Source organism: Rhodnius prolixus, unplaced genomic scaffold (assembly GCF_049639745.1).
Source record: "Rhodnius prolixus isolate KJV_2025 unplaced genomic scaffold, Rpr scaffold_11, whole genome shotgun sequence".
Lineage (NCBI taxonomy): Eukaryota > Metazoa > Arthropoda > Insecta > Hemiptera > Reduviidae > Rhodnius > Rhodnius prolixus.
Window position 1 is genome coordinate 12,204,660 of NW_027411625.1, and position 27,982 is coordinate 12,232,641.

The 27,982-nt window shown below is 33.1% G+C and overlaps 1 protein-coding gene across 1 annotated transcript; it reads left to right on the forward strand.

Annotated features, from left to right (window-relative positions):
- Positions 1–359: 359 nt before the first annotated feature.
- Positions 360–27,477, forward strand: Pkc98E (Protein kinase C). Its single transcript, XM_074137981.1, has 15 exons — positions 360–1,160; positions 2,871–2,931; positions 5,187–5,346; positions 11,460–11,491; positions 12,819–12,889; positions 14,317–14,458; positions 16,143–16,261; positions 16,358–16,651; positions 17,683–17,808; positions 18,117–18,271; positions 18,346–18,484; positions 20,825–21,013; positions 21,850–21,996; positions 22,534–22,707; positions 27,312–27,477. Exons 1-14 carry the CDS (start codon positions 810–812, stop codon positions 22,705–22,707), a joined length of 2,160 nt encoding a protein of 719 aa, XP_073994082.1. The 5' UTR covers positions 360–809; the 3' UTR covers positions 27,312–27,477.
- Positions 27,478–27,982: the final 505 nt, after the last annotated feature.

Genomic DNA, 27,982 nt, shown 5'->3' on the forward strand with positions numbered 1-27,982 from the left:
ATTGGCTCTTCACATTCTCGTTTTATTCCGCTTCCTTAATTTCGGAAGATGGCCACCCTGGTTTAGTCATGTTGATGGTATTCAGCAGTACATTTATATTAGACGCCACGATGTCTAAAAGCGACCAATTATTTAGCATGTACTTATAAGTGGAATAAATTGTATTAGTTTTTTTCCCTAATACAAAGATTTAAATCGTAATTATTTAGTGAATTTTTTGTTAAATAATAAGGTTGTTACTTAAAAAATTAAGTTGATGTTATCAGAGTAGCAGTGGTATAGGGTCTACTTAATTACCTTTGTGTGAATGTACAAGAAAGTAAAGTACCTAGTGCACTGTGTACTTGTGTACCGATGGAAAGTTTAGTGTATTAGTAGCTTTCTTACAGGCTAAACAACTAAATAACATTAGATGAAAAAAAAAAGTTATTTAAATTTAAGCCTAGGCTTATTTTGAATTTATATTTTAAAAAGTAGAAGAAGAAATAGTATTTAGAAATATGCAGTGTTTATTAGTGAATTAAACTTGTTTTAGTATTTGGTGGTTTGGAAAATAACTTACATACTACTTCAAGATTGTAAACTCATTCATTGAAGAACGGTTTGTTTCAAATGGCTTAAGTGGTACTCCTATATACTCAGTCTTTATTCAAAGACAGTTATTTTTTGTTTAAAAAAATAAAAAAATGTGTTTATGTTAAATTGATCATCTGGAAAAACTAAATTGACTATTAGTGTGTATTTTGAAATATTTATTAAACAAACCAAACAAACAAATAGCAAACATCTATTGGAGAAGGCCACCACAGATGTTCAGTGGTACGTTACGTGTTAAAGTTTGCGAAGCTAGTGGACTTCGGCCAACAGATTTCCAAAAAAGACATCGAGACGTTATGACATTTGGTAAATTAGAAGATCAACCAATTGATCCTTACGTATCAATTGATGTTGATGAAAATCATTTAGATCGTTCAACAACCAAAATTAAAACCTTTGATCCAGTATGGAATGAATATTTTGTTCATGATGTGCAAAATGTTGATAATTTGGGTTTGACAGTTTTCCACGATTGTGCTATACCGCCAGATGATTTTGTAGCCAATTGTAGTATTCCATTTCAAGATCTATTGCAAAGGGATAAAGATGCTACGGATTTTTGGGTGAGTTTAAACCACTTATGTACCGCAACTAATTATTAGTATAATTTTTAATTAATTAAAAAATTGTGAATAAATAAATAAAAAATATGTCAGTATTAGGAAGTATAACTTTGTAATGCACCATGCTAAGTCGAGATACAATTGCTTTTATTCGCGTTGTTTGGGTCTTATAGCGTGTGTGATTATGATATTAGCATTCACACGCATTCCTAAGAAGTTTGAGCTTACTTCTTTACCTCCACTTACTATTAAACTAGCCAGTTTGAGTTAAGATTGGACGAAACTCTCTTTTAGTGAATGAAACCAACAGTGTCACTTCAATCTCTGAATTCTTTCACAAACATGTGACCATATACTGTTGTCCAGAACAGTGTAAGCACACTTTATAACTCTCCACTAACTAGAGTCAAGGAGTTAAAGTTTTATTTAAATAAAATGTCAATATTGCATATGTTTTTCATAAACCACACACATAACTATGTTTGTATATAAGAGTGATACTTGCACTTCCTTTACAGCTAACAGCGGAGCTGCTCAAAAGACTTGAAGTTGCTAAATTAAGAGTAGTATAAGCTAAAGTTGTCTATAATTGGAATGGTATTCAAAAATAAAAAAATGTTATAATTTTGGAAGCTACACCAGGATTGAATTAGTAAGAGGTTGTTAGTGAAAATTGAACTTTGATTGTTCGAATATAAGAAGAATGAACTCAAACAACGTTTCGACGCAAGCATCATCTAACTACAAATATTTTTTAACCATCTTGTTAATAAATTCATGTTCATTACTGTTTGTTCAGTTTACTAGAAAGTGTATTTTTTTTTGTATTTTGTGTAAAAATCTATTTTGTTTTGACGCGATAATGAAGTTAGGACGAAAAAGGTTTTGAAAAAACAAATGAGCCTGAACGCACTTAAAGATGACAAAGAGAAAAGGAAAGGAAGTTTTTGGTTGCCCAACTACATCAATTATTGGGCCACCGCTAGATGAAAAAAGAAAACAGATATATGGAATATTACTTCGAAACGAAAGAGTTGGCGCCCGAAGGTAAATTGAAAACTAATTAAACGTTTGTGTAGTAAACGAATACGAAATAAATGTTAAAGAAGCATAAAACTGAGAGCACTGAACTTTAAGAACAAAATGAAGAAATCATCAATTTAAAAAATAGACATTGGAAAACAGAATCAAGAATTGAAGCTTGAAAACCCAGAAATTGAATATGAACATAATAGTTATGAAAAAATGAAGGTGGAATCTGAACACAAATATGATGTCGAATTAGATACTAATAATAAGACGACAAAATATCGTAACAAGATTTGGATGGGGTTCTTCGAATTGGCCCCTTCAACTCGCCTTTGGATTGTATAAAAGCTAGTGCTATTTACATTCGTTGTTAATTTATGGACGATTATTATCTGGGGGTGCTAAGTTGAACACCATGAACAGCCAATAATGCCCTGCTTAGTCCTGAGGTTACATAGCGAACAATCCTTACTCTCCCTTTTTAGCCGTGGCCTAAGATTTAAGAACAGTAATTCGGCTTTCAATTTAAAGCTTGCGCAAATAATTCAAACTCAATGCGCAGGAAGAGAATTCAGACACACTAGAGGAAATCTGCAAGTTAATATTTAGCTGTTTATAAATAAAAAAAAATCTGGAAGATTTCTACTCTATTAAAATTAATATACATAATCTGTTTTGCAGGTGGATCTAGAACCACAAGGAAAATTGCATGTAAAAATTGAATTAAAATGGACGAGTCAAGGTGAGTTCATGCTATAAAATTTTGTAGTTTAGTTTGTTGTAATTCTTTAAAGGGTTTTTTTTTTTTTTAGCCTAAACTCTCGTATTCTTTAAGATGTTTCGGACCACCCAGGTATGTCCTCGCTAAATTAAATATTAGTCATTTATCTTTGATTGTATCCGCCGCAGCACGCATATTTATTGTGTCCTTGACCGAATTGGACTTTCATCCATCATCAGAGGTAGATTAATCTTTTAAGTGTAGATTCCGATTTTGCTTACGTCACTAGCTCACACTACACTTACTGACTTACTTGACGAAACCGGAAACCAGGACTGCGGGCCTAACCAAATCGTTAGTCATTTTAATTAAAATTGTTTAAATTTATTCAATCGTTCTACTGACTCCGACGCTAAACTATCATTCGATTAGGCCGTGGAAAAAGTTATTAACTAAAGGTTTTTTCAGAATACAACAGTTTTTTAAGACCATGTGGGTTCTTGGGTTTCAAAATCTTTTTTCATATTTGAATTCTTTAAATATTTTTTAATTTCTTTAAAATGAAGACTTTTACTGGAGTCTCAGCCAACACGTGGTGAGGTTGAAGCCGACTTTTACTGGGTGGTCCGTAACGTCTTAAAGAATATTAGAGTTTAGCCGGAAAATATTTCTTATATAATTCCATAAACTATACTTAATATTAGTCTATAAAATCATCATGAAAAGATAATTGTACAATTTTCGAAGTTTTAAGATAAATTTTTCAAGAGTGCTTGATTGACCTAAATATCTTGGACATTTTGAGCGCCTTTTATTTATTATTGAGCTCGAATATGTGCTTTTGAGTTCTAGACCAGTAGTTCTTAGCTTTTTTGATCCGTGCCCACTTTGAGTTGTAGTGAGTGGTTGGTATACCGCTCTCTACAAAAAAGCGTTCTTATGCTTAATGGTTAAGTCCTTTCGTGCCTGTTTCGAGCTTCGACAATGGTAAGTAGGAAATATTTGATCCCCACCTCCAAGAAGTAATCTCTGAGGAACTTATTTTTTTAATTAAAAACGCCTCTAAATAGATCTTTTTGTCGCCAATGGTGTCGAGGGAAACCACTCATCTAGAGCATTCCTAAGAGATCAAGCCACTCACCCAAGTACTCTAGATATTTCTAGGAAGAGCACAGGGTCAAGGAAAATCGCTCTCTGACAAAACACATCCTTCTTTTTTTTATTGCTTGCCCGTGATATTTTGAAGAAAGTCTCCTTTCCATTAAATTAACTAGAGTAAATAAATAAATAAATTGAGTTCTGAGAAGATTTAAAAAAAGAAGCTCCAGAAATCTATTAAATGAATCCCAATCAAACATTCTTAAATCTTGGTTAATATTAATTTTATGTTGCTATTTTTCAACAGAAATTTATCTATTGGTTCAAAATCTTTTAAATTAATTACTTTTAAATTTTCTTCACGTTGAAAAATCCAATTATGTTTCACGTCAGTTTTACTTGAATTCGTTATTTTTATTAGTTTGTCTAACACTAATCTTGCATAATTCTTTTTCTGACGATTTCAAATCTTATAATTCCAGTGTCAAGATTGTTTCATTATTTCAAATTTTAAAATAAATTTGTTTGCACCTTCCGTATTTGTTCTGTGTAATTGAGGACTCAAAAAGACTCTGCATCAAATGGACTGTTTTGAACTATTGAATGGAAGAGATTATTGAGTAGTTCGGAGCCGTTTTCGACTATTCATGAATCTGGAAAACCGATTCTTAAATCCATACGTCCGGTTGATACATAAATTTTATCCTAAAGCCATCATTGCCGGATCTAATGGCAGTCTAAATAATCTAAATATCAAATTTGAACGTTTAAAAACAGCTTTAGTTGACCGTGCCCTCCACAGACAGATTCTTTCTACGTGTAGGTACAGGAGTCCCAAAGCTGGCTTTACTAAGACGGCGAGGAAGATAAAAAGGAGATGTAAGGTTAGTGGCGCAAGAAATGGCTCCACTACAAAACCGCCAGTTGCTCACTTTATCATGTTTTTTTGGTTGTTTTTACAAAATTTTCAAATCGTTTTGAAACTAACCCCTTTTATCTTGAAAACTTTAGGATATTTCGCTGCGGATCTATACATTTTTTCTACTGTCGGTGAGAAACATTGTTTAAGAAAATTATTCAGTGGAGGGAGGGTTACTTCTAATTCTTACAGCATTTTCAAAAAAGTAGGGCAGTCTTACACTCCTGTAATGTCATCTTAATCTGTTTTATTTTTGCAGAACAAGGCAACTCGAAGCCGCGCGAGTTCAAAGAGCGCCAAGGATTCAATCGGCGGCGAGGCGCTATGCGCCGTAGAGTGCATCAAGTCAACGGACATAAATTTATGGCAACATTTCTTAGGCAGCCGACATTCTGCAGTCATTGTCGTGACTTTATATGGTCAGTCATACAATTTTATAGATATTACATTTGGTTTTTTAGATGTAATTTTTCTGTTATATTGAAATTAATATGTGGCGCCTGGCAATAACACGCCACAATGCTTTTTGCGCCAGATTTCTTTCTTTCTCTGAATCACATAGGATGGTGTCTGTTGTTGTTGTTTTTCTTCCCTCTAATGTGCTTTAACTAAAATCTTGTGCTTCTTTGTTGCAAGTTGTTTTTAATTTTAACTTTTTTAATGGGGTGTATAAAAACTACCGTTTTTCTAATTGAAGAGGTCCTTTTGACTTAAAAACCGGTGAACACGTCTGATATTCACAAATACTGTATCATGTTAATATTTACATTCTGAAACTTTTTTTCTAATACCTAAGTGATAAGGATTTTAGGAAAGGTTCAGGTGGCAATTATGTATGACGTTGATGAAGCTGTTTGTTTAAATACAAGCAAAAGTTCGTTGCATTTGCTGGCGTCACTGGAAGAGTCCCAAAGCTGGCTTTACTAAGACGGCGAGGAAGATAAAAAGGAGATGTAAGGTTAGTGGCGCAAGAAATGGCTCCACTACAAAACCGCCAGTTGCGCTCTGTAATTACTTGAGATTTTTTTTAACCTAAGAACAGCTCGGACGTAAAGTACTACTACATTTATTATTCTGGTTGTAATTGTAACTTACGCTTGTTAAATAATTCTCTATGAGTCATAAGTTTTATTTAGTGGTACTTATAGTTGAAAGATTATTTCTCTTTCAGTCGTGGCCTTACGTCGACATGTACTGAGAACAAAGCATGTTTGTTTTGAATTCATCAAAAACTCGTTTACCGGAGTCCTTCAGAGGTTAACTTTTGAAGTTGACTATTCATTCAAATGTGTTAAAAATTATAAATTTCAATTAGAGACTTGTATGTAAAAGGACTTTCAATTGAAATTTTATAAAAATTTGCATTTTTCGTCCACACAAAAAAGTGTTAACTAATAATTATCAAAACATTTTATTTTTAAAAATGTATAATCCCTTTTTTATGCTGAAATAGTAAGAAATTTAATATTTGACAACTATTCATCATACTGAAGTTTATTATTGGATTTTTCGTAACACCTGAGCAACTATCAAAATTTAACTAATGGTGGAATCAATTTTTTTTTTTAATGATATGAATCAAAATGTTTCCCCAGCAGATTCATTCTTGTGAATTGAATTTGCTCGATTAGTCCCACCACAGACAGCCTGGTCGATTTTCTTCTTGCTCCCTGTCAGGAATTGCCTGGCAATCTGCTTTTCCCACTAATGAGAGAGAGTGTGAGGGAGTGCCTGGCTTTCCGGGTAATGATTTCTGTGCGAAAGGTCATAAAGAGTATTGATACTTAAAGTTTAGACTTTCTGATGCAGTTTTCATACTATTTACATAATTTTTTTTTCTTTATATTTAGGTTGCCTGAGACTCCTAGATTCTTCCCCAGCGTCCCCACTGTTTTCTACTTTTTTAAACAATCCATCGATATACTTCATCGGAAAGAATATAATGATAAGGAGATTTATATATTGAAATTTCTGAGACAACTGATCAAAAAATATGGTTTGCAAGGTTGGTTTTCTGTTTTTTTTTGTTTTTTTTTAACAATCATAATTTTGATATCAGAGGACTTCCTTAGAATTGGCCGTTGCATTTATTAGCCAACAAGTGTAAAGAATTTCACTTAATAATGTCCCAGCGTTATGCAGCTTTGATAATCGCAAACAAGTTTGGTTCCATCAGTGTTCGGCTTAAAAAAAAAATTAAGAGCGAGATGTCATTGAAGTTCTTGTACATCCAACCACAATTTTTGTCTTAGATCAGTGTAAGGTCCTTCCCACCACCATTTGTTTTAGGTTCTGTTAGATCTGTGGCAAAGTTTCTTTGCATGAGAAAATTTAATAACTTTAAATAATTTTGAAAGTGTTTACAACACTAATACAAGAAAAGTATCAAAAATTATATTTTATTTTAATTGAAAAACGGGTCATTTTTTTTATGCACTCCATTACTTGGCAAACGCTTTGTTAAATCGATTGGTTTATTAAACGCACCGTTTTATTTCAGGTTTTACAGTTTTAACTCTAGTTTCGCTTAATCTGCTAGACCTACTTTTTCTGCAGCACAGTAATCAAAAGTAGATACTGAAATAAAAGTTTGCTTATAATCTCTAGAGACAGAAGGTGAAGGTAGCCATTAACAAGGATATTAACATAAGTCTGTCCCCCCTCTCACTTTCTCTCAATACTTGATCCTTTTTTTGTACTGTTTATCAACTTACTTTTACTCTTTCGCTTACTTTTACTCAGGATGCTTTTCCACAAATCTCAGCCGCCGTTTTCCTTCTCTATTGATTTATGCCTATCTAACACAGGTGTTAAGCTTTTGAGATCTGAGGATCGCTGCCAAAACTAGATAAATCATAATGAAGACCGGGTGTTCCTATTTTAGGCCTATTAACAAGCCAATCTCGCGAACTGCGTTTATTTACTGAAACTCATAGTGTTCATTCCAGTCTGCTTTATTTGCATTAATTACTTCAATGTGTTATGCCAAAACTTGTTCAGGTCATCTTGGAATCAATAAAGACTTAGCGCTCGTCCAGGTTATTATCATAAAATGTTTCAAGGAAAGTTCGCTTCACCAAATATGATACGTAATTGTCACAATCCGCAGTGATGATCCCCCAGGAAGTCTTACACCCTTTCAGTTATTGCATTTGTAATTAGAGCTGATAATATTTCGTTTAGCCGTTATGATTACCAACAGTTCCTTCTTTTATTTTAAAGGCTACAACGCCCATATGCTGTTTCAGAAATTAACAAAACAGGAAGAATAGCTCTGTTTTTACATGGCCTGCTCAGGTACGTACAAAACATTTATCGAGGATCTTAAGGGACCTGGAAAGTTAGTTTATTCTAGGAAGTTCTCAGTCCTTAGATTAAGCATTTCTGAAGCCAGATGTACAAGTGAATCCATGCATACCAGCACCAAAAAACTTTTATGTGACTTGGAAAAAGACCATCAACCATAATAACTTCACCTGCGAGCAGTTGACATGCTTCCCAGAAGCATTATACATCAATCACCTTACTACCCAGTAAGTTCTCGCCGACTTGAAGTTTTATTAAAACTCTTCTTCTAAACACGAATGATTTGCGACCTATCAAACGAATTAATAAGTGCGATAAGCAATTTTTATTTCGACAATGCGGTTAAACAAAAGCATATAACATGAAAAAAAAATCTGCTTTACCTTCCTCCTCTCTTAAAGGAAATATTTGAGTGAGCTGAAAAGAAGTGAAGTTGTTCTGATGGTGGAACTACCATAGCTGGAACTAAGCCGACATTGGAGCGATTTCATCAGAACTCTACTGACCTACACTTTTACCTAGTAAAACATTTTTACAAATACGGAACAGGAAAACGGGATGTTTGAAGTTATTTACCTGGAAGGATAGCTATATGTTTGATAGTGTGGGAAGAACAGAAACCAGAATAAAAAGAATTACGAAGTGTTTTATTTATAAATGACACAAATGTATATAAAAAAAATAAATTGTTTGATTAATTTAAACAAAAAATAAAATCAAAATCAATCATATAAATACAACAACATAACTCAACTAGTGAAAGCAAAATAAAGTAAATGTACTTTTCTCATTTGATGAAAAGAAAATTAAAACAGACTCAAGTTTGCTGATCGACAGAGGAAATTGAAGTAAACATAACATGAAACAACAGAACAGTATAATCCTTACATGCAGTTAAAACAACTTCTCAAACACTGCATTTTCTTAGCTGTAACTGCTCTGAATTTTCTGGTACCTCTATCCCTTGTAAATTGAGCCTCATCAGTAAAGAAATAATGCGATGTTTAAGAGTAGTGGTTTAAACTTTTGTAAGGAGCTGCTGTAAGCTTAATAGGTGAGGGAGTAAACCATTTTTGAATAGTAATGTGGAAACGCTATGGCTTTCGTTTTATCTCAAATGTAAGCACTAGTACTCATTCTATTTTATCTTTTTTAACTGAAAATAAAATAGAGCTTATTTTGTGCCATTAGCGAATAAAATGGATTAAATTTTTAATTTAAAAGGTTGCTTAGAACATAGTGCATTACAGTTCGTCATGTTGTCAGTAATCATACCTTATATATCTTTTTAATCCTAAAATTTGAGAACTAATTCAATGCGGTTATACGAAAATTCTAATATTTAACTCAAGGGTTAAGTATCTTTTACACTTATTCTAAACGAACTTGAGTAAAAACTACTTAACTCACTTTTCAAATAAATTTTTGGGGAAGGAAGGAGGGAAAATAGGCAATTTTTTTTAGAAATAAATAATTTTAACAGATGTAAACTGTATCTAATTTTTTATTTATAAGTTTGCTTAGAACATTTACATACAGATCATCATAATGGCAGAGTCGGAAAATTTATCCAAAGAAATAGCGCTCTTTTCTTTACATTCACCGCATAACAAACTTTATCGACTCTTAAAAATAAAATTTTAGAACTAAGCTTTGTTATTTTTTTAATACCCAAACAAACGGCAAACAGAAGATATTTCATGTATCGATTTGTGTAGTATTTGGTGATATGTATATTACCTTTTTTCCCAATACATTTATATATTGTATACATATTAACATATTAAATTTGATATTTCATTTAGATCGACCAGGACTATTTTTAAGGTTGTGGTCTGAATCTAACATTAGGAGCTCTTCGGACAGTACAGCTTTTAAACGTCTTTCTCGAAAACGTCTCTTATTACTTCTTTGTAAACCTCGTAAACATGTACTGCACCTACACGTAGGTCCATCGCTTTTATTTGTGACTTTTCCCGGAAAAATTCGTTGCTGTACATGCCTCTCTTCAATGTACAGTATAAAAATTGAAGCACATTCCCCTAAAAGTTGATAAGATAGATGAGATAGCCGAGCGGTTAGAGGCGAGGTCCGCAAAACTAAGATGAATTGTGTTACAAGGTTTCGATTTCCGGTCTGTGCCTTGGATTTTATTTAATGACTGATAAAACTATTTATTGTAAAGTACGTTTTTGCGAGTTGCCTCCGTTCACGACACCTTATTTGGTAATTAAATGTAATGACTGTCTGAAAAAAAGGCATTACATTGTTTTTTAAAATTTTTTTATTGTCGATGATAAGATTGGGTATGAGCTAGCGCTCGGGGACCGCCCCTAAAAAAAAAAAATAATGTCGATGATAAGATTTAATAATTGGCAGATTGGTGAACTCTTTCGAAAAATGCAAGATTTCAAATGTCTATTTTCGAGTTTAGAAATGAAATCGGCTAGGATGCCAAAAGCATAGTCGTGGTCGGCTGTTATGATATGCAACAGATATATAAACGAATGTTATAACAGATTAATATCTAATCCTTCGTAGCAACAACAGCTTCCTCAGGTTCAGTTGTTTTTTGTGAATCTGAGGAAAGAAAATTACATCTGCAGGCAAACATCGACTTATTTGCTGAGAGAGAATGTTGCTTTAGGCAATTTACGCGATGTCTCACTTCTGTCCGAACATATGTCAATGTAATTTTGTTGTGACGAGCCATATTGAAAGCATCTAAACATTTAACACATACATTAATTCTTCAGTTTTAAGATTAATTTGACTACATAAGATGCGGCAAGAGAAAGTCGTTTGAGTGTTCACACTTTTTTTTAAAGGTTATTCCTATCCTAGTTTAGATTTATTCCATTTATTTTCATCTTTTTCTTATTATTTATTATTTTTTTTATTTTTTTTTAGTTTATCCTTTCATTTTTTAGTTTATTTATTTATTTTCGAATTAATTTATTTTATTTATTAAAAGTCATCTTTTGTTTTTGTATCCCCGCAGTTTATTACTCTTGGAATGCTTCCTTCATATCTCCCTGTTTTAGCTGAATTCACAAAATACACAAAATAAATTCCACCAAATAAATGTAAGTATTTCTTTTTCGTAATTGACAAAATAGACAAAAAATAAGTAAAGAAAAAACACCTTTATTAATTATTTTTATTTTTTTTCTATACAAAATATAAATTAATTGTACTTTAACAAATAATTGTTAATTTTTTACAGGGGTATTGGCAAACAAGGATACCAATGTCAGGGTAGGTGGCTAATATTGATTTGTATGTATTTTTGATTCATGAATTATGGTTTTATGTTATCCAAGGCGTTAGGCAACTTTGAAATTCCAAAAAGAAAAACTGTGCTCGATGGCGTATTCTCCTAAAATGCTCCTCATGCCTTTTATACCTTATGTGTACTTTATTAATTTTCGATGAAGTTAATATATGTTCGTGATCAATTCAAACAATTTTAGAACTTTTTGAATACGCGGATGTCTTTGTGAAATCCGATTGACAGCTCTGCGTAATCATAACGTCCTGAGTACCCAGATGTTTTGAGATTGGTGATATCTTCTTTAGTTCCTCATAACTAGCCCCTGCTAGTTCTCCGCACCTATCTCCTAGGATTGTGTGTAAAAGAGGGAAGGAAATTTTTGAAGTAGATTAAAGGTGACGACACCACAAATTAAAAACTTCATAGGATCTAGAAGAGTGTACATCCTATTTGGTAACTACTAAGGTTTCCAAGTAAAAAACAAATAGTGACAACCACTCCGTAAAAACAAACCCAACCACCAATGACCCTTAGCAAGACTTCTCCTCCTACATATGGTAACGCCCCCAGTAGTTCTAAGAAATTTCTTGAAACCGCTGGGAGCCGACTGATAGGATTACAAACTTCAGATGTCAAAAACCCATCCCTTTTTGCGGAAGATTTATCCGCTATATCTTGTAACCTCTCGGACGGCCTAAAAAATCCACTGCAAAAGCGGAGTGCCGGTAATATTCTCCTCCAGCACCTGATATCTACTCAGGCTATATAGGGAGATTCTAGGAAGATTGGGGTGAGACAGTCTGGGATAAACACTCCCAGGCGCCAAATTCTTTACCTCACCCCAGATGTTCTGCACATGGCTCTCTTTGCTCCCAGACAACACCCAAGATGAAAAGCTCAATCCTGTGCCCTCAAACCGTCTCTTGGAGTAGTTGTCCAAGAGGCATCATAAAAAGTTGGAGATTGAATTTTGCCCCCGACTTGCAACGCTGCTGTATACTCAAGAGCTGCAGTGGTAGATGAATGCGCTGCATGCACTGTCAAACTTGGTAACAAGCGCAATAATCTTTCTGATGTACATCTACAATTGTTATAGGTTTATGGTTGGGAAGTTTGAAATTACTGGTTGTTTCAAACAGTGCTATGGTAGAACCGTGTGATGAAAGGTAGCTTTCCAGATTCTATTCAAGGAATTGCTGTATTCTCTGATTTGTTGTTATTTGCAACTTCTTATAGATAACTTCAACGATTTTTTTTGTCTGAAAAAACTTCACACTTTAAGGCCTTTCTCCTTTTATTTTCTATTTTCAGTTTGTACGTGCGTAGTCCATAAAAGGTGCCATCTGCTTGTAGTTACCAAGTGTCCAGGGATGAAAGACGAGGTACGTAAACTTCTACATATTTAGCAACAAACTCACACAAAAATCGCTCATCGCACACATCTTTCACGAGAGGGTTCAAATGAAAACATTAAATTTATGATACAAACGCGAATACTACAGATTAGACCTGTTCCCCAGACACTCCAAACAAAAGTTTTATTTTTATTTAATGGCACATACAACACTATCTGTCGCGGCGTGCTATCTTTTGTTCAGTTTTTTATTTTTGTTACAATTTAATTATATTTGTTCGGAAATTAGTAGTTCAGGCGAAGAACAAACTCTTATCATCTTTTAGCATCATGACCGTGATGCATGGTATCAATACAAAAAGAACAAGATTCGAAGAACACTGCCTGAAAAGATGGGTATAATAATATAATATTCTTGTTTGTCGTGAAACAAATTTGAGGAATTGCATGACCGAATTAGTAGCAAGAAGTCACAAGCTTATACTCACTTGGTTAGCAACAGTTGGAGGCGAACTTTTTTTTGTAATCTACGTCCGTTTGCTAATTTCTTCAGCAGAAGTCAACTTCGCCACATGAAATTAAGGAACATTTTACACTTGTATTTATGTTATATTCATTTAATCGCTGCAACAGATCGCTGTAGGTGTGACAGGGCAGAAGCAAATTTGCTTAATGCAACTAAATCGTATTCCCGCTGAGAGAGATCGCTACTATACGCAACAGATTCAGTGTGTGTGCTGGGCCCTTTAGCGTTCTGAGTTGCAGTTCCAGTAAACAATTAACATTGTTTACTTTTTTAGGAGTGCTTTATTTACGACTACCGATTAGGTGTCGTCGGTAGAGTTGTAGAGTTCTAGTTTGAGAAACCTCTCCTTTTTTATTAACCCCTCGAATCATTTTTGCCCATTATCTTTTTTGGTCTTCAATAATCACTGGTCACATGTCGTAAACTAGCGATTGCAACGTAATGTAGCAGGGGATAATAGATCTTTTTTCTCCTCCTACTGCAGTCTGAAAGAGAAGCTAAGGGGGAGCGTACCATGCTGTAAGAAGGTTAAAGGCCGGGTGGGTCATGTTTGCGGCCAGTAATCCGTAGGACTTCTAAAAGGTGTGTCATTTGCCTTGACCAACTGAGAATACTGGGATGGAGGAACATCGGTTGTAACGCACGCTAGATTTATGTAACTACCTCTCCGATCTTCAGTGTGAAATGGATAATAACCATTTGTGACTGTTTAAACGTTTTAAGAAAGTCAGTCCATTAACCCTAAAATTGTCTGTTAATGATTATGATACAAATGTTTTCAAGTTTATACCTCTCTTTGTTATTGAAATTAATTCAGTTATAATTTTAATAAACAGAGTTTTCAATTGACTTACCCTCTTTGAGTTACTATGGAAACTACACATAAGGATATCTAATAAAAACCACATTTTCTGTTTTTATTTTTGCAGACAAGTCAGACGGTTCAAGCACAAAGATTCAACGTAAACTTGCCCCATAGGTTTGTCATGCACAATTACAAACGTTTCACATTTTGCGACCATTGTGGCTCACTACTCTACGGCCTCATCAAACAGGGACTTCAATGTGAAGGTGAGTTAGCCAAACACGAAGGGGCGTTCTACTTTATTTGAAACATTACTCTGGAACAACCATTTCAAAGAGGTTCTGGAGATAGTCTTGGGCCATTATTATAAGACAAGAAGATCGAGAATGAAAGAAAAGTTAGGGTACCAAGTTGTGTAAAGAAGATTCAAACTGTGAATACGTTAGGGGGGAGTGGCAAAAAAATTGGTGGAAAGAGGATAGAGAGTGAGAGAAATATGAAAAGAGATAAAAAATAATATAAGAAATTGAAAGAGATGAATAATTACAATAAATTATTATATACCTATCGGACAGTTGCATAACGGTTGATCGTCAAAAACTGCACGAAAAAGCGTAACGAAAAACACCTGTTCCTTTTTCTGTAAAAGATAAAATTCCCAAATTTCCTTTAAAATATAGGGCAAATCCTCCTTTATAACTGTAATTTTTTTCAACGACCCAAATCTAATAGATTTCGAGAAAAAAGTTGCTCAAATGGGCAAAAACGGCATTTTCAAAAATTCTTCTTGTTACCTTTTTTGTAAACAACGTTTACGTAAAAGAACCATTTTAATAAAACACAAGCTTTTTCGGACGCTGCTAGCTGGCTGAAATTACGCACTGTCAGAATGAAATATTGGATACTTGTTGATTTGTGTATTTTTTGCTGTTTAATCAACTTAAATACTTAACTTTTCAACTGTAATTTTTTTATTAAGGAAATTTAAGATACTCGAAATAACTTGATTATTGAACGTCGTTCATCCTTGTTAGTTGATTCTGATAAATTAAACTTCTCAAGTGATAGATGTTTTGGCCTATCACTCGTACTAAACCATTAAATTGTTTTCATTATCCCACAATCCATTAGTTATCGGTCACGAGCACCATGACTCGAACTTACCGCGAACGTCGCCTTAGTTCAGTGATTAGCGTATACTGAATAACGCGGAGATTCCGGGTTTGCATCAAGCTTCTGGCCCTTACATTATCTTTTCCTAGGATCTTCTTTCAGCTCACTGTCCGGTAATGGACAATTTGTAACGAAAGAATACAGTCTGGGGACTACTGCCGGACTGGCAGTACCCTGAAAGAAGGGCGCCAATGTCCGGATATGGTGACGCGCCTTAAATAAATAATAATTATATATACCACTTTTCATTGAAACAAATCTTTTTAAGCAATATAATAACGATATAAATATAATCCGTGTACGATGAAATCTGACAGTTACGGTTTACTCGTATTGTACATACTTTACTTTATACTTTACTCCTGAAGAGGCGTTGAGTGATAAAGGGGGAATAAAAACAAAACCAAATTACTTGTAATCGTTTACTGTTTCAATTTGTTGCCTTTTATAAATTAATCTCTCCAAAGATCCCAACCTGCCCTAATTTCTGAAAACCCTAGACTTACCAAGGTTCACCAAAATGTACTGTTACTCACAGAATACCTGTGATAGGTTGATATTGCATTTTAGATAAGCAGGAAAATAGGCAAGTTTAAAAGGTTCTCAGGACTGCCTGTCATAGAGGGCGCCGCTTATGCGTCTTCATTGTTTTTAAACATATCTCGTGATTACTTTTATTTACCTAATTTATTGCGACCATATACTAGTCCAGTGTAGTGAGAGCACATTAACTAAATCAGCAACTATCTACAATCTACCATAATTTTTATATTTCAGTCTGTAATATGAACGTACATAAGCGATGCCAGAAGAATGTGGCAAACAATTGTGGCATCAACACCAAGCAAATGGCAGAGATTTTATCCAAAATGGGAATTTCTCCAAGCCGGCCTAAGGTAAATAAGAAGTCTTAAAATTTAATACTTCAAATTGCGTTGCCCAGAGAATTTTAATGCTTAAGTTCTATTCTTTGGTTGTTTTCCATCTCTTAGTTGACATCACAGTGCGGTATGGGTGGATCTGGCGCAGTGAGTGGTGAAAAATCTACCACAGGAATATCACCCTTGTCTCAAGAAGAATCCGACATAGGATCCTTGGGATTTCTAAGTAGCAGTAAGGAGGATACTAGGAAATCTGAAGCTGCCAGTGAGAAAGCAAGATCTTCGGCTGATCTTCGTAAATATGGCGTCGATGACTTTCATTTTATCAAAGTACTTGGGAAAGGTAGCTTTGGTAAAGTCATGTTGGCGGAGAAGAAAGGATCTGATGAGGTTTATGCGGTGAAGGTAAGCACGTTGTCTTATTCTTGTAAGAGAAAGTATATTACTGTCATTTCTTAGTTTCTAAATTAAGTTTCATCGGAAATGGATTTGTGTGTCAATAAAATATCTCAAAAAAGTAATGTCGAAGGTAGCTAAAATTTGGCATATAGTTTTTATTGTTTTGATATGCCTTATGTTGAAATCCGTGAACAGAAAGTTAATTTTGGTGGTACGATTCGTGATTATTTCAAAAATGGCTCTAAAGATTTTTGTTTAAGTTCGGTACTACAGATACAGATATCGACAAAAACCTTTCAATATAATGTGAAATTCTATCAGGAGATTATATTTGGTATCTCAGCGATGTGCAACCATAAGCGGAACATTTTAGAAAAATTAAGTTTCTTTCACATGTGTATATTATTGTACATTTAAAGTTTTGATAAATCACTATTTTTAAAGAAAAATGGTCAACCGGAATTACGATATTACTAATAGATTGGTGAGTTTCAGAATTTTCTGAAAAAAGTTTTCGCCACTTTCTTTCAACGTAAGATAATGACTAGCTAGATATGATCTTAGTTTTATTTGGAATTTTTTCTGGGAATAAATATTTTTTGGGAATTAGAGTGATTGGTTTAATTAAATTGATAAGGGCGGAAAATTTTTGTACAAGTGCAAGAGTGGAAATAAAATAAGTACGCTCGCTATCTGACAGTTCCAATTGCAAATCTTAGATAGAAAGAGTAACTACAATTAACACAATCAGTGGTTGTATATGAGTAGGTAGTCTTCGCTTAGTTTTAAGATAATTGTTAAATATTTAATTTTAATCCTATTGAGTTTTTTTATTAATAATTTAGTTTTAATACTAGTAGTTAAAGAAAGATTTTCACTGTTTTCCACTATTTCTTTCTTTGTGTCTGAGTAACTCATGAAGGAATGTGTGAAATGTGATATATATTGTTAAAAAAGATTATTTAGGTATCTAAGTAGCAAATTTTATCAAGAATGATGACTTTACTCGAATTATAATTTTACTCGAATACTTTCAGGTACTTAAAAAGGACGTGATCATCCAGGATGATGATGTAGACTGCACAATGACTGAAAAGAGGATTCTGGCGCTAGCTGCAAAGCATCCGTTCCTCACTGCGCTGCATTCCTGTTTTCAGACAAAGGTAATATAATTTAATATTCATAGTACTGTAAGCCCACTAAAGTAAATCTTCACAAAATAATAGACTCTAATTAGTTTGAAAAACAATGTGTGAGCATGACTCAGCCCTAAGCACTGACAGAAAATTCAGTCTTTATGGATATCGTTTCAAATTTCTCAAACAAAACATGAGATCATATACTGAGTCAGAGCAGTGTAAGAAGCTTATTTTTGACCAGCTTGTCACGCTATTAAAAACAGTAAACTTGTCTTTGTCTAGCCGTAACTGTACACTAATCAGAGAGTTCAAGTATTTGGCGATTTTTCTAGGAGCGATTGTTTTTTGTAATGGAGTATGTAAACGGTGGAGATCTAATGTTTCAAATTCAACGCGCCAGAAAGTTTGACGAACCAAGGGCTAGATTCTATGCAGCTGAAGTCACCTTGGCTTTACAATTTCTACATAAACATGGCGTTGTTTACAGGTAAGATTATTTATAAATCGTTTATAATTTTTTGATGCATTTATAATGATTTAATGAATGAATCAACCTTGCAGGGATTTGAAACTTGATAACATCTTATTAGACAATGAAGGTCATTGTAAATTGGCTGATTTTGGCATGTGCAAAGAGGGCATCCTTGATGGCGCGACTACCACAACATTTTGCGGTACGCCAGATTATATTGCGCCAGAGGTAAGTTTGGAAATTCTAAAAGTTCTTATAATATTTCTATAAACTTGATTTTTTTACAAGATGTTAATGTTAGTTGCTTGCAATATTTTAATAAGTCTCTTTAATCAACTAACATTTCGTTCATTTATTTGTGTTATACATATGTGTGACAGCATTAAAACTTTATTTTCATGAATAATTTACGTTTATATTAATTTTATCATCTAATTTAAAATGTATACATAAAACTTAGGAAATGATAAGATTCAAATTTAAAACAATATTTTCTGAATTAGGAAAAAACAAAATTAAAGATAAAAAGTATTAAAATTGTGGAGATATTAAAATGGGCGAAAAATAATTTTTACTATTAAAATTATGCCTTCATAATTCAACAGACAAAAGGCAGCTTGAAGAATAGACCAAGACGTTAATTAAATACAGTGAGATAATTATAGTTGTTGATAAATGGTGATATTAAAAATATACTTATCGCCGTGATTAGTATTTAGGAATCTCTCTTATTTTCGGAGCGCATAATAGTAAAGAAAAGTAAGACCAGTTGGCATTACTTAAGTCATGTATTTGTAAAGTGTGCAGGAGAAAGCTTGAATCAGGAGGTATCATTCACAATGTCTGGTTTTACGGGGACAACTTCTGTTTAATACTAATCGTTTAAGAGATTATATATATCAAGCGTATTTTACACATTCTTAAGATTAGGTTAGATTAGTTTTAGTCATCAGTCAATAAGTTTAGTTCGCTAGCATTAGAGATCGTTTGAGTTGAATTTAAGTATCTTCCTTTTATATTTTTATTTAATAAAGTTTTGTTAGTTGACCATTAAACAGTTCAACTTGTGGCATTTAACTTTCGCTTTCTTGGCGTGAAGAGAGTAAGCTTGTGTATGTGTAAGGGTGTGTAAGAGAACGAGTGAAGTAGGTGTAGCGAGGAATCCCAAAATGTGCAGACAATGTACGAACTAGAGAAAGCGTGAGTAGCAGCTCGCTTAGATTACATAGACAAGTAGGTGGGTTTCTTCCTGGATTTTCTAATAACTCGAGGAAAACGGAATTGTGATCGAAGTCAAGCACTGCCTTACTGACTGATTGGGAAGTGATATTCTTCGATACAATTAGGTCTATTCTGCTCGAACTGCAACTAAGTTTTGGCAGAAAATGTTTGCTCATCAGAATGTAAAATTGCTGAAGCCTCGTGTAAAAAGTAGTTTAATAAGCGTTCACAATGGATTTTTATTGTTCACACTATCCAGTCAATCTGTTTACAATTTAGATCCCCCTAAATAATTATTTTTGCAATTAGATTAAGTATATTTTTAAAAATTATATTTTAATAATGTTTGGGGTGGCTTGTACCTATATATAACAAAATATTCACATTGTTTTTGTCTAAATTTTGATAGCAGTTGTTTCCATGGTTAAATTAATTTTAGGAATCTGGATTTCGTGGGGTCTTCTTTTCGATTCAACAATTAATGCCACACCTCCACTGTGTGTGTTCTTATCCTTGTTTTGGATTTTATAGCCAGTTAATTATTATTATTATTATTTATTTATATGCATTCGGGGTCTAGCCCCGTACAAAACAGTTTGGCGTAACGACAATGTTAAAGAAATATACAAATATACAAAATAATAATACAAAAGTAATACAATTAAATAATACAAAAATACAAAAAAGTTGTTCTTTCTAAATAGCCAGTTTAATTTTAGTTTTAATTCTATTGTGTAATCTAATTTGAGCTTGACGACGGCATTCAACAAAAACGTCGTACATACCAGTTTTTTCATTTTTAGAATATGGACGGTTCTTCTTGCCGGAACGCTTGGAAGTTTAAGGTAGACTGAAAGTAATTTTAAAAACAAAGCATTGTTTAAAACTGATGGGATTAAAACAGTAAACAGAGAGCATTTGTGTAAACATTCATCTTGCATTTTTGTTTTTGCTCTTTGAACAGACCCTTTTGCTTTATCCATAATTATTATTTATTGTTTTTTAATAAAATGCCAGCAGACAGCGGTAAAAAAAATGTTTTTTTGTTTTTGTTTTGTTCAAAAATGCATAACTTGGGAACGACAAAAGCAATGTTAATTTTTCAAAAGCAGTTTTTCTCACACAAAAATGTACTTTTAGAATTCATAGGGGTTCCCATTTGAATAGACTCAGTTATCCGTTACTCTAGTTTTCAAGATTTGTCTTACCCAGTGTTTTGAATAAAAGATATAAAGATAGACCCAAAATATATACCAATTCTTTATTACCTCTAGCATCTCTTGGTAAAAATATTTTCTTTTATACCCAGTTAAAATGATCAATCTCCACGTTTCTTTGTTTGCGCAGATCTTACAAGAGTTGGAATATGGACCATCGGTTGACTGGTGGGCCCTAGGAGTGCTTATGTATGAGATGATGGCTGGACAACCGCCCTTCGAGGCCGACAATGAAGATGATCTCTTTGAGTCTATATTACGCGACGATGTGCTGTATCCAGTGTGGCTGTCAAAGGAGGCAGTATCCATCCTGAAAGGGGTAATCTGACCATTTTAAGAAAACACCTAATGAATTAATTAAGTTTACACATAAATCTGTATGAGACGCCCTCATCTTACAGACATGAGTGTTGAACTTAAGTTAAAGTATAGAAAAAAAACAGATGCTAATGCTGCATGACTTGTATTTCTTGATTAAGAAATATCAATGGTTACGGTGGATGCATGTTCTCTGCCAACGTCAAATCATTGTGGTTACTCAATGGTTAAACATTGTGGTTATTGAGCTTTTGCTGAGTATCTGCACTCTTCTGTAATGGACAACAAGAGAGAGTACCTAAAGTTATTTCAAGATCTTCCTTGCAATCCAAACAGGTTTTGCAATTATTTTTTAGCTGTAATTTTATTCAAGGAGATGGAAGAATATCTCAAAGCACTCAAATTTCTTGTCGACGGTGGAAGATACAGTTGAATGTCGCACTTATACTTATTGTCGAACACAATGCATACAAATTTTTCGACATCCGTTAAAAAAATAAATAAAATAATTATAGAATAACTATAAATAAGGACAGGGAAAAGGATTGTGAACTGGACTTGAAACACGCATGATTTGAAAAACCGACTTTTTCTGTCATCTGACGAGCATAGGTTAAGTAATCTCTCTTTGACTGACATGCAGCCACTGTACCCTTAGACACAAGCCACTCCTCTAGGGAGTGTCAAGGGTGAAATTTTTTTTTATCTGATTAAAGGTGATTTTAGAGTCCAGTTTCTCAGCTCTTAGACCTAAATTAGTTCTAAATTCATGATATTAGTCTGCTGACTCTAAATAGATCATAAACCTGATTAAAACGTTGACCTTTGCTTTTATAGTTTATGACTAAAAACCCTAACAAGCGACTGGGTTGCGTGGCAGTACATGGTGCCGAAGCTGCGATTCGCACTCACAGCTTCTTTAAAGATATGGACTGGGATGCACTAGAAGCTAGAAGACTGAAACCACCATTCAAACCTAAGATTGTAAGTGTTTTTATTGTTAGTGCAATCACTAATTGCAATCAATTTTTGATTTCGACCTAGTTTCATTTGTTTGATAAAAATTAAAAATCGCTCGTGTTATGAAGAAGGGTTTTACAGGTTTTACCTAAGACGATAAACAGTTGTTATGACAGTATGTTTCTAACCTTATACAGGGTGTTCAGTGTAAGACTACCGTTACTTCGGGAGGCGATTCTGGGCATCATTTGCAACAAAAAATTCTATATAAACTATGGCTAGATTCGGTTCATAGTTTATATAGAATTTTTTGTTGCAAATGATGCCCAGAATCACCTCCCGAAGTTTCGACCATTCCTCCGTATTCACCCTATACATATACTATATATATATATATATATATACTCTCTCTCTCTCTCTCTCTATATATATATATATATATATATATATATATACTCGTACATGTACTATATATGTATATATATAATTATAAAATTATAGTTTTCTCTATAGAAAAACTAAAGATTTCTCAATAAGATCTTGTTTTTTGTCAATTTTCAGAAAAGTAAGAAGGATGCGCTGAACTTTGACGCTGAATTCACCAAAGAGGAACCAGTCTTGACGCCAATTAATGGCGACGTTGTACGTTCTATCAATCAGGACGAGTTTCGAGGATTCTCATTCATCAACCCAGATTTCAATCCTGCCAAGTACAACTATTCTGATAAAAATTAGGTAAGAGAAAGACCAGCGTAAAGTTGTAGCATCCACCCTTTATATATAAATATATACAGGGTGTTCATTTTAAGACAGCTCAAATGCATTTCATGCTTAAACGGTTGATCTGAGCAAAAAATGGTAGAGGAAAAAATTGTTGCCCATCACCTCTAGTTTCAGAATATGTAACTTGATTTTAGATTCCTGCCCGCATACGCGGCTGATGCGCGGCCAAAAGTGAGAGTTCGCAGTTGACCCCCATTTAAAGAGTAAAAAAAGTTATGAAAGAAATCGAAAACCGCAATTCGATATCTTCAAAATTAAAGGTGCTAGACCATTTCAAAATCTGGTATTTATTAATCATATTTCAATTTTTTAACATGTTATCAAAGAGAAACAAGAGCACGCGATAGGTCATTTTTATGTATTTTTTCGTCCCTTTCTACTAAAAATATTGCCAAGGCAATAAAGCGAGTATTTTTCTTAATATTGGGAAATAAGTCATTTTCCGAGTGATTTTTCTAAGAAAAATCAAATGTTAAAAGCTTTAGATGTTCTCAAGCATACACAAAGTAGCTAAAAATTAATTTTACATCGGTTACAAACAGGAAGGATTAATAATTATTTGGTAATTTTGGGAGAGTTGCGTTTAATTACCAAAAAAAGTGGAAACCACCTGCCCCATATTTAAGTGATCAATATCTTTAATGTAAAGGATCAAACTTATTCCTTAATTTATCAAATAATGCACTTTACTCAACTTGTGAAGCATGTACTGTGCCTTCAAAGGTGCCTCCTCAGATACAGAGAGCAGTTGATAACCTCCAGGCTAAGTATTTGTGTATGAGTTTCTGGTTAATTGATTTTTCATTTGTTTATGCTTGTTGTAGTTAATATCGTTAATGTGACAACCAACATTTCAAATGGGCGTTTTTCGGTAGTGAAAGCTCTTCATGTTGCTATTTTTGATACAACAGCGGTTTCTAGATAAATTTAAAAACTTTTGAGGATTTTACATTCGAAGAGAATTCTGTTAAATTTGAGGAAAAGGCAAGACAAAAAATGATAAGTCCACTCTCGCAGATTTGGTTGCTATTTGTACAATTTTAGTTCTTGACTATGATGGCAATGCAGATGTTATCAGCAGGCAAATTTGCCAGTTTCTGATTAAAATAAAAAAGTGGTTATGACCAACGACAATGATAATGGGAAGGTGAATCTTCTCAGGAAATTTAATTAAATGCGGAAACAGACGCCGAAGTGTTTTATTTGGGCTTAGATTAGAATAAAGGACGCTCTTCCCCAAGACACTGCAGCCAAAGGGAATAATTGTACAATCCTCCTGAATGTATAGTAGGTAAGACCCACGACAAGGGACCAACCGAACCGCTCGCCTTGACCAGCAGAGACTTTGGAAATAGGGAAGAAACTTGAGCGTTGAGAGAGATGCTATTTCTCGCCCTAATCGGACTTAACTTATATTTTGTAGATAAAGGATGATACTTTAGTTGGGCGAAGTAATTTTGACCTTGTAGTTGAATGATCTCTAAAATGGGCAAATTTGTGTGGCTTTTTTAAAAATTAAATGTCAACATATTTGTGTCGGTAGTAGAATAAATTCGATTAGGAGATTGAAGAACCAAAGTTTCCAGCTAAACATCTACAGAACGTTTGAACAGTCTATTTGCGCTTATCGGTATAATGGCTTTTTGTTATCCTTAACAAAAACTTACAGTTTTAAAAGTTAAGTATAAGGGTTGATTAAACGCCAAAAGGTACACAAATCAGCAGTTCCCAACATTTCATTAATACTTCATTGATATAATTTAAGTAATTTTACTGCATTAACTTTTCCTTCACATTTTTTAGAATTTATTAGATGTCACAAACCCTTATGCTGGCCATTTTCGTCTACAAAATATTTACTCAAGTAGCACACCATTTAACTTAGATTGTCTGTAATATCTATTTATCTATAATAATCAAACTATTAATCACAGGTGAAAAAAAAAACGTTATAAAAAATATAAAAAAAATAAGAGGCTAAAAAATTCATAAACTTTTTTTACATCAATGATTTTATGCATTTATTTTTATTTTTAAATAAAAATCATTGGTTTAAGTTCATTCTTCGATTAAAGTAATTGTTATTTTATGTTGTAGTCAAACGTTTGTAATAATAAGTAATAAATAATCTGGCTTTATCGCAAATAATGTAGTTTTCTTCAATTACATTCTCAATCTAGGTGTTCTTCCCACAATGTTATATATATGTAATATAAAATAAAGAAAATAAAGATATGCATATTTTTAGGACAGCTAATTATTCCAGTATTTTACCATAAGTAAAATTAGGGGGACTAAATTAAATTACAATTGAGAAATGAGTAAATATTGTTGAATAATCTACTTGTTATTAAATGTATGTTATTTGTGCTCACGAATATTTCGGTAAGACGAATTTAAGACTGAAATATTGTTTTGAATCCTCCGTGATTGAAATTTAAAAAGTGGCCGACTCTAACTTTGTTTTTTTCTACTTTAACATGCATGTATATGTGACTACTCAGAATAATTCATCACTCATTTTATCATAATTATAATAAAAAAATATTATGAATGAACTGGCCAGCATAAGGGTCTGTGACATCTAATAAATTCTAAAAAATGTGAAGGAAAAGTTAATGCAGTAAAATTACTTAAATTATATCAATGAAGTATTAATGAAATGTTGGGAACTGCTGATTTGTGTACCTTTTGGCGTTTAATCAACCCTTATACTAAACTTTTAAAACTGTAAGTTTTTGTTAAGGAGATTTTTGTACCTTTTGGATAGATTTTCCTTTTTGTCTATTTGCAAAGTTACGTCTGCTTTACAGATTTTTTAAAATTTGGAATAAGCTATTCTATCATTATAACCTGATAAGGTGTTAAATCGGAACCGTAACTACCACTGGAGAGATCTTTTTAAAGAATGATTATAGTTGCGGTCCCCAAACCATCCTCAATAACCATTTTTTTGAGAAAGCGTTTTGAATAAAATAGGAAGGTATTTGTACGTAAATAGCAAAATTAAACTGCGATTTCAGTACTTCCTTTTAAGAGGAGCAAGAAAAATAAACTGCGATTACAGTACTTCTCCCTAAAAGGCAAAGATTTTGAATCGAACGACAATTCATTGATGTAAATCGGTTCACTCATTGATAATTTTAACGATTGCAGTACTTCCTCTTAGTAGGTGTAAGAGCATGATGGCACTTCACAGCCACGTAGAGGAGCTTTAACCACTTATTTGAGCTAAATTTTATCAAAATCGGACTATGCTTTGTAGAAATATTGGTAATAATAGTTTTAGAAAGGGCCTTATTTGGGTGGGGCGAACTCCCCTCCTTATGAGGCATAGCGTCGAGACTTTTAAAGTACAAATCTGTACAAAATTTCGATTCGAATGACACTTCATTCATGAAAATCGGTTCACGTGTCGATAATTTGAAACGATTGCTATACTTCCCCTTAACAAGTGTAAGAGCAGATCGTCGCTTTATTGTTAGGTAGGGGAGCCCTAACCCTATCATCCTACCAAATTTTATCAAAATCGGGCCAAGATTTACAGAGTAATTAGTAATAATAATTTTGGAGGGGGCCTTACATAAAGGGGGCTAACTCCTCTCCCATTCGATGTACAGGGCCGAGACCCCCAAAAGGCACATCTACATAAAATTCCGAATCGAAAGACACCTCATTCATGAAAATCGGTTCACGCGTTTAGGCGCTACGTTGTTTACAAAAAAGGTAACAAGAACAACAACAAGAAGAAGAAGAAGAACAAGAACAAGAACATTTTTTGAAAAAGCCGTTTTTGCTCATTTTCAGCAACTTTTTTCTCGAAACCTATTAGATCTGGGTGGTTGCAAAAAAATTACAGTTATAAAGAAGGATTTGCCCTATATTGTAAAGAAAATTTGGGAATTTTATCTTTTATAGAAAAATAGAAAAAAATTGTCAAAGTTGGGTGTTTTTCAACGTTACACTTTTTCGTGCAGTTTTTGATGGTCAACCCTTATACAACTGTCCTACCGGACAGTTTTAATTTATATTCACATCGCTGCTAGTTTCATTTTGATATCTATTTCGAAATATATATTTCTCAGGAAAAGGCCAATCAACTAGGGCTTTTGGCAAATAAATTTCTCGAAATATTGGAATAGGAAAAAAAAATTTTAGTTGATTGACCTCATCTTGAAAAAAGAAACTCTTAAAAAGGAAACAAAAACCTATTGTTATATCACGTTTACATAATAGTAATTCGATAAAAATGTATGACTTCGAGGAAGTCGCTTGGACAGAAACGTTAATCTCTTAAACCAATTTGTTTTAATATATTAACTTTACTCAGATAGAGATCTGTCGTTTTTATTTTATGAAAAAGTTAAAGAGAACCTTCACTTTGAAAGTTCTTTGTGTTTAAGTGAATTGTTTGTATGATTCGTAGAAGTTCGAGTGTTACTTGTAAGTTTGAGGATGGTAACAAAAGTTCCTCGTATGAGTAGCCTTTCGTCACCCCTTTCTCTTTTTTATTATTTTTATTACTTCCAGTATTTTTTTTTTTTCTTTACTTCCAGGTATACAAAAACGTGAAGAAATCTAACTTCTCAAGAAAAAGTCAAGAAAAATAAGTATTTGTAAATGTTTCCAAACTTAAATCTAGTGCAAAAATTAAAGAAAAGAGAAACTTTATATACATATATAAATAATTATTTTTTAATAAAGAATTCAGTTATTTTTTTTTTAAATAAGAAAATTAATTAAAATTTAATTAATTTTTAAAATTAATAAAAAAGCGTAAAAGGCTGCGCTCTATCAAGTCTTTTTTTAATGTTCTTAAATTATATTTGTTTAATTAAATTGAATTTAATTACGGACAAATTGTAAATAAAATTAAAATGGTATGAACATATATATATTTTTAATTAAAATTTAATTTTAAATTAATTAATTAAAAAACTATATATATAAAAATGTGAGTATTTTTGCTAATTGAATTTTGTATTTAATCATTTATTTATTTATTTATTTATTTATTTATTCAAATTGAATTAATTCATTGGGATTAATTTAAATTTAATTCAGCCCACAAAATATGAACTATTATTTCAAAAAATAAAACAAAAAAAAATTGCGAAGTTTTAAAATTCAGAATTTCCATTCTGTCTGTGTACTTTGTTTCAAATGATATTCAGTGAACTCGTGTGTGGCGTGGGCGGGTGGGTGGTGAGCTACGATAGTGACTGTG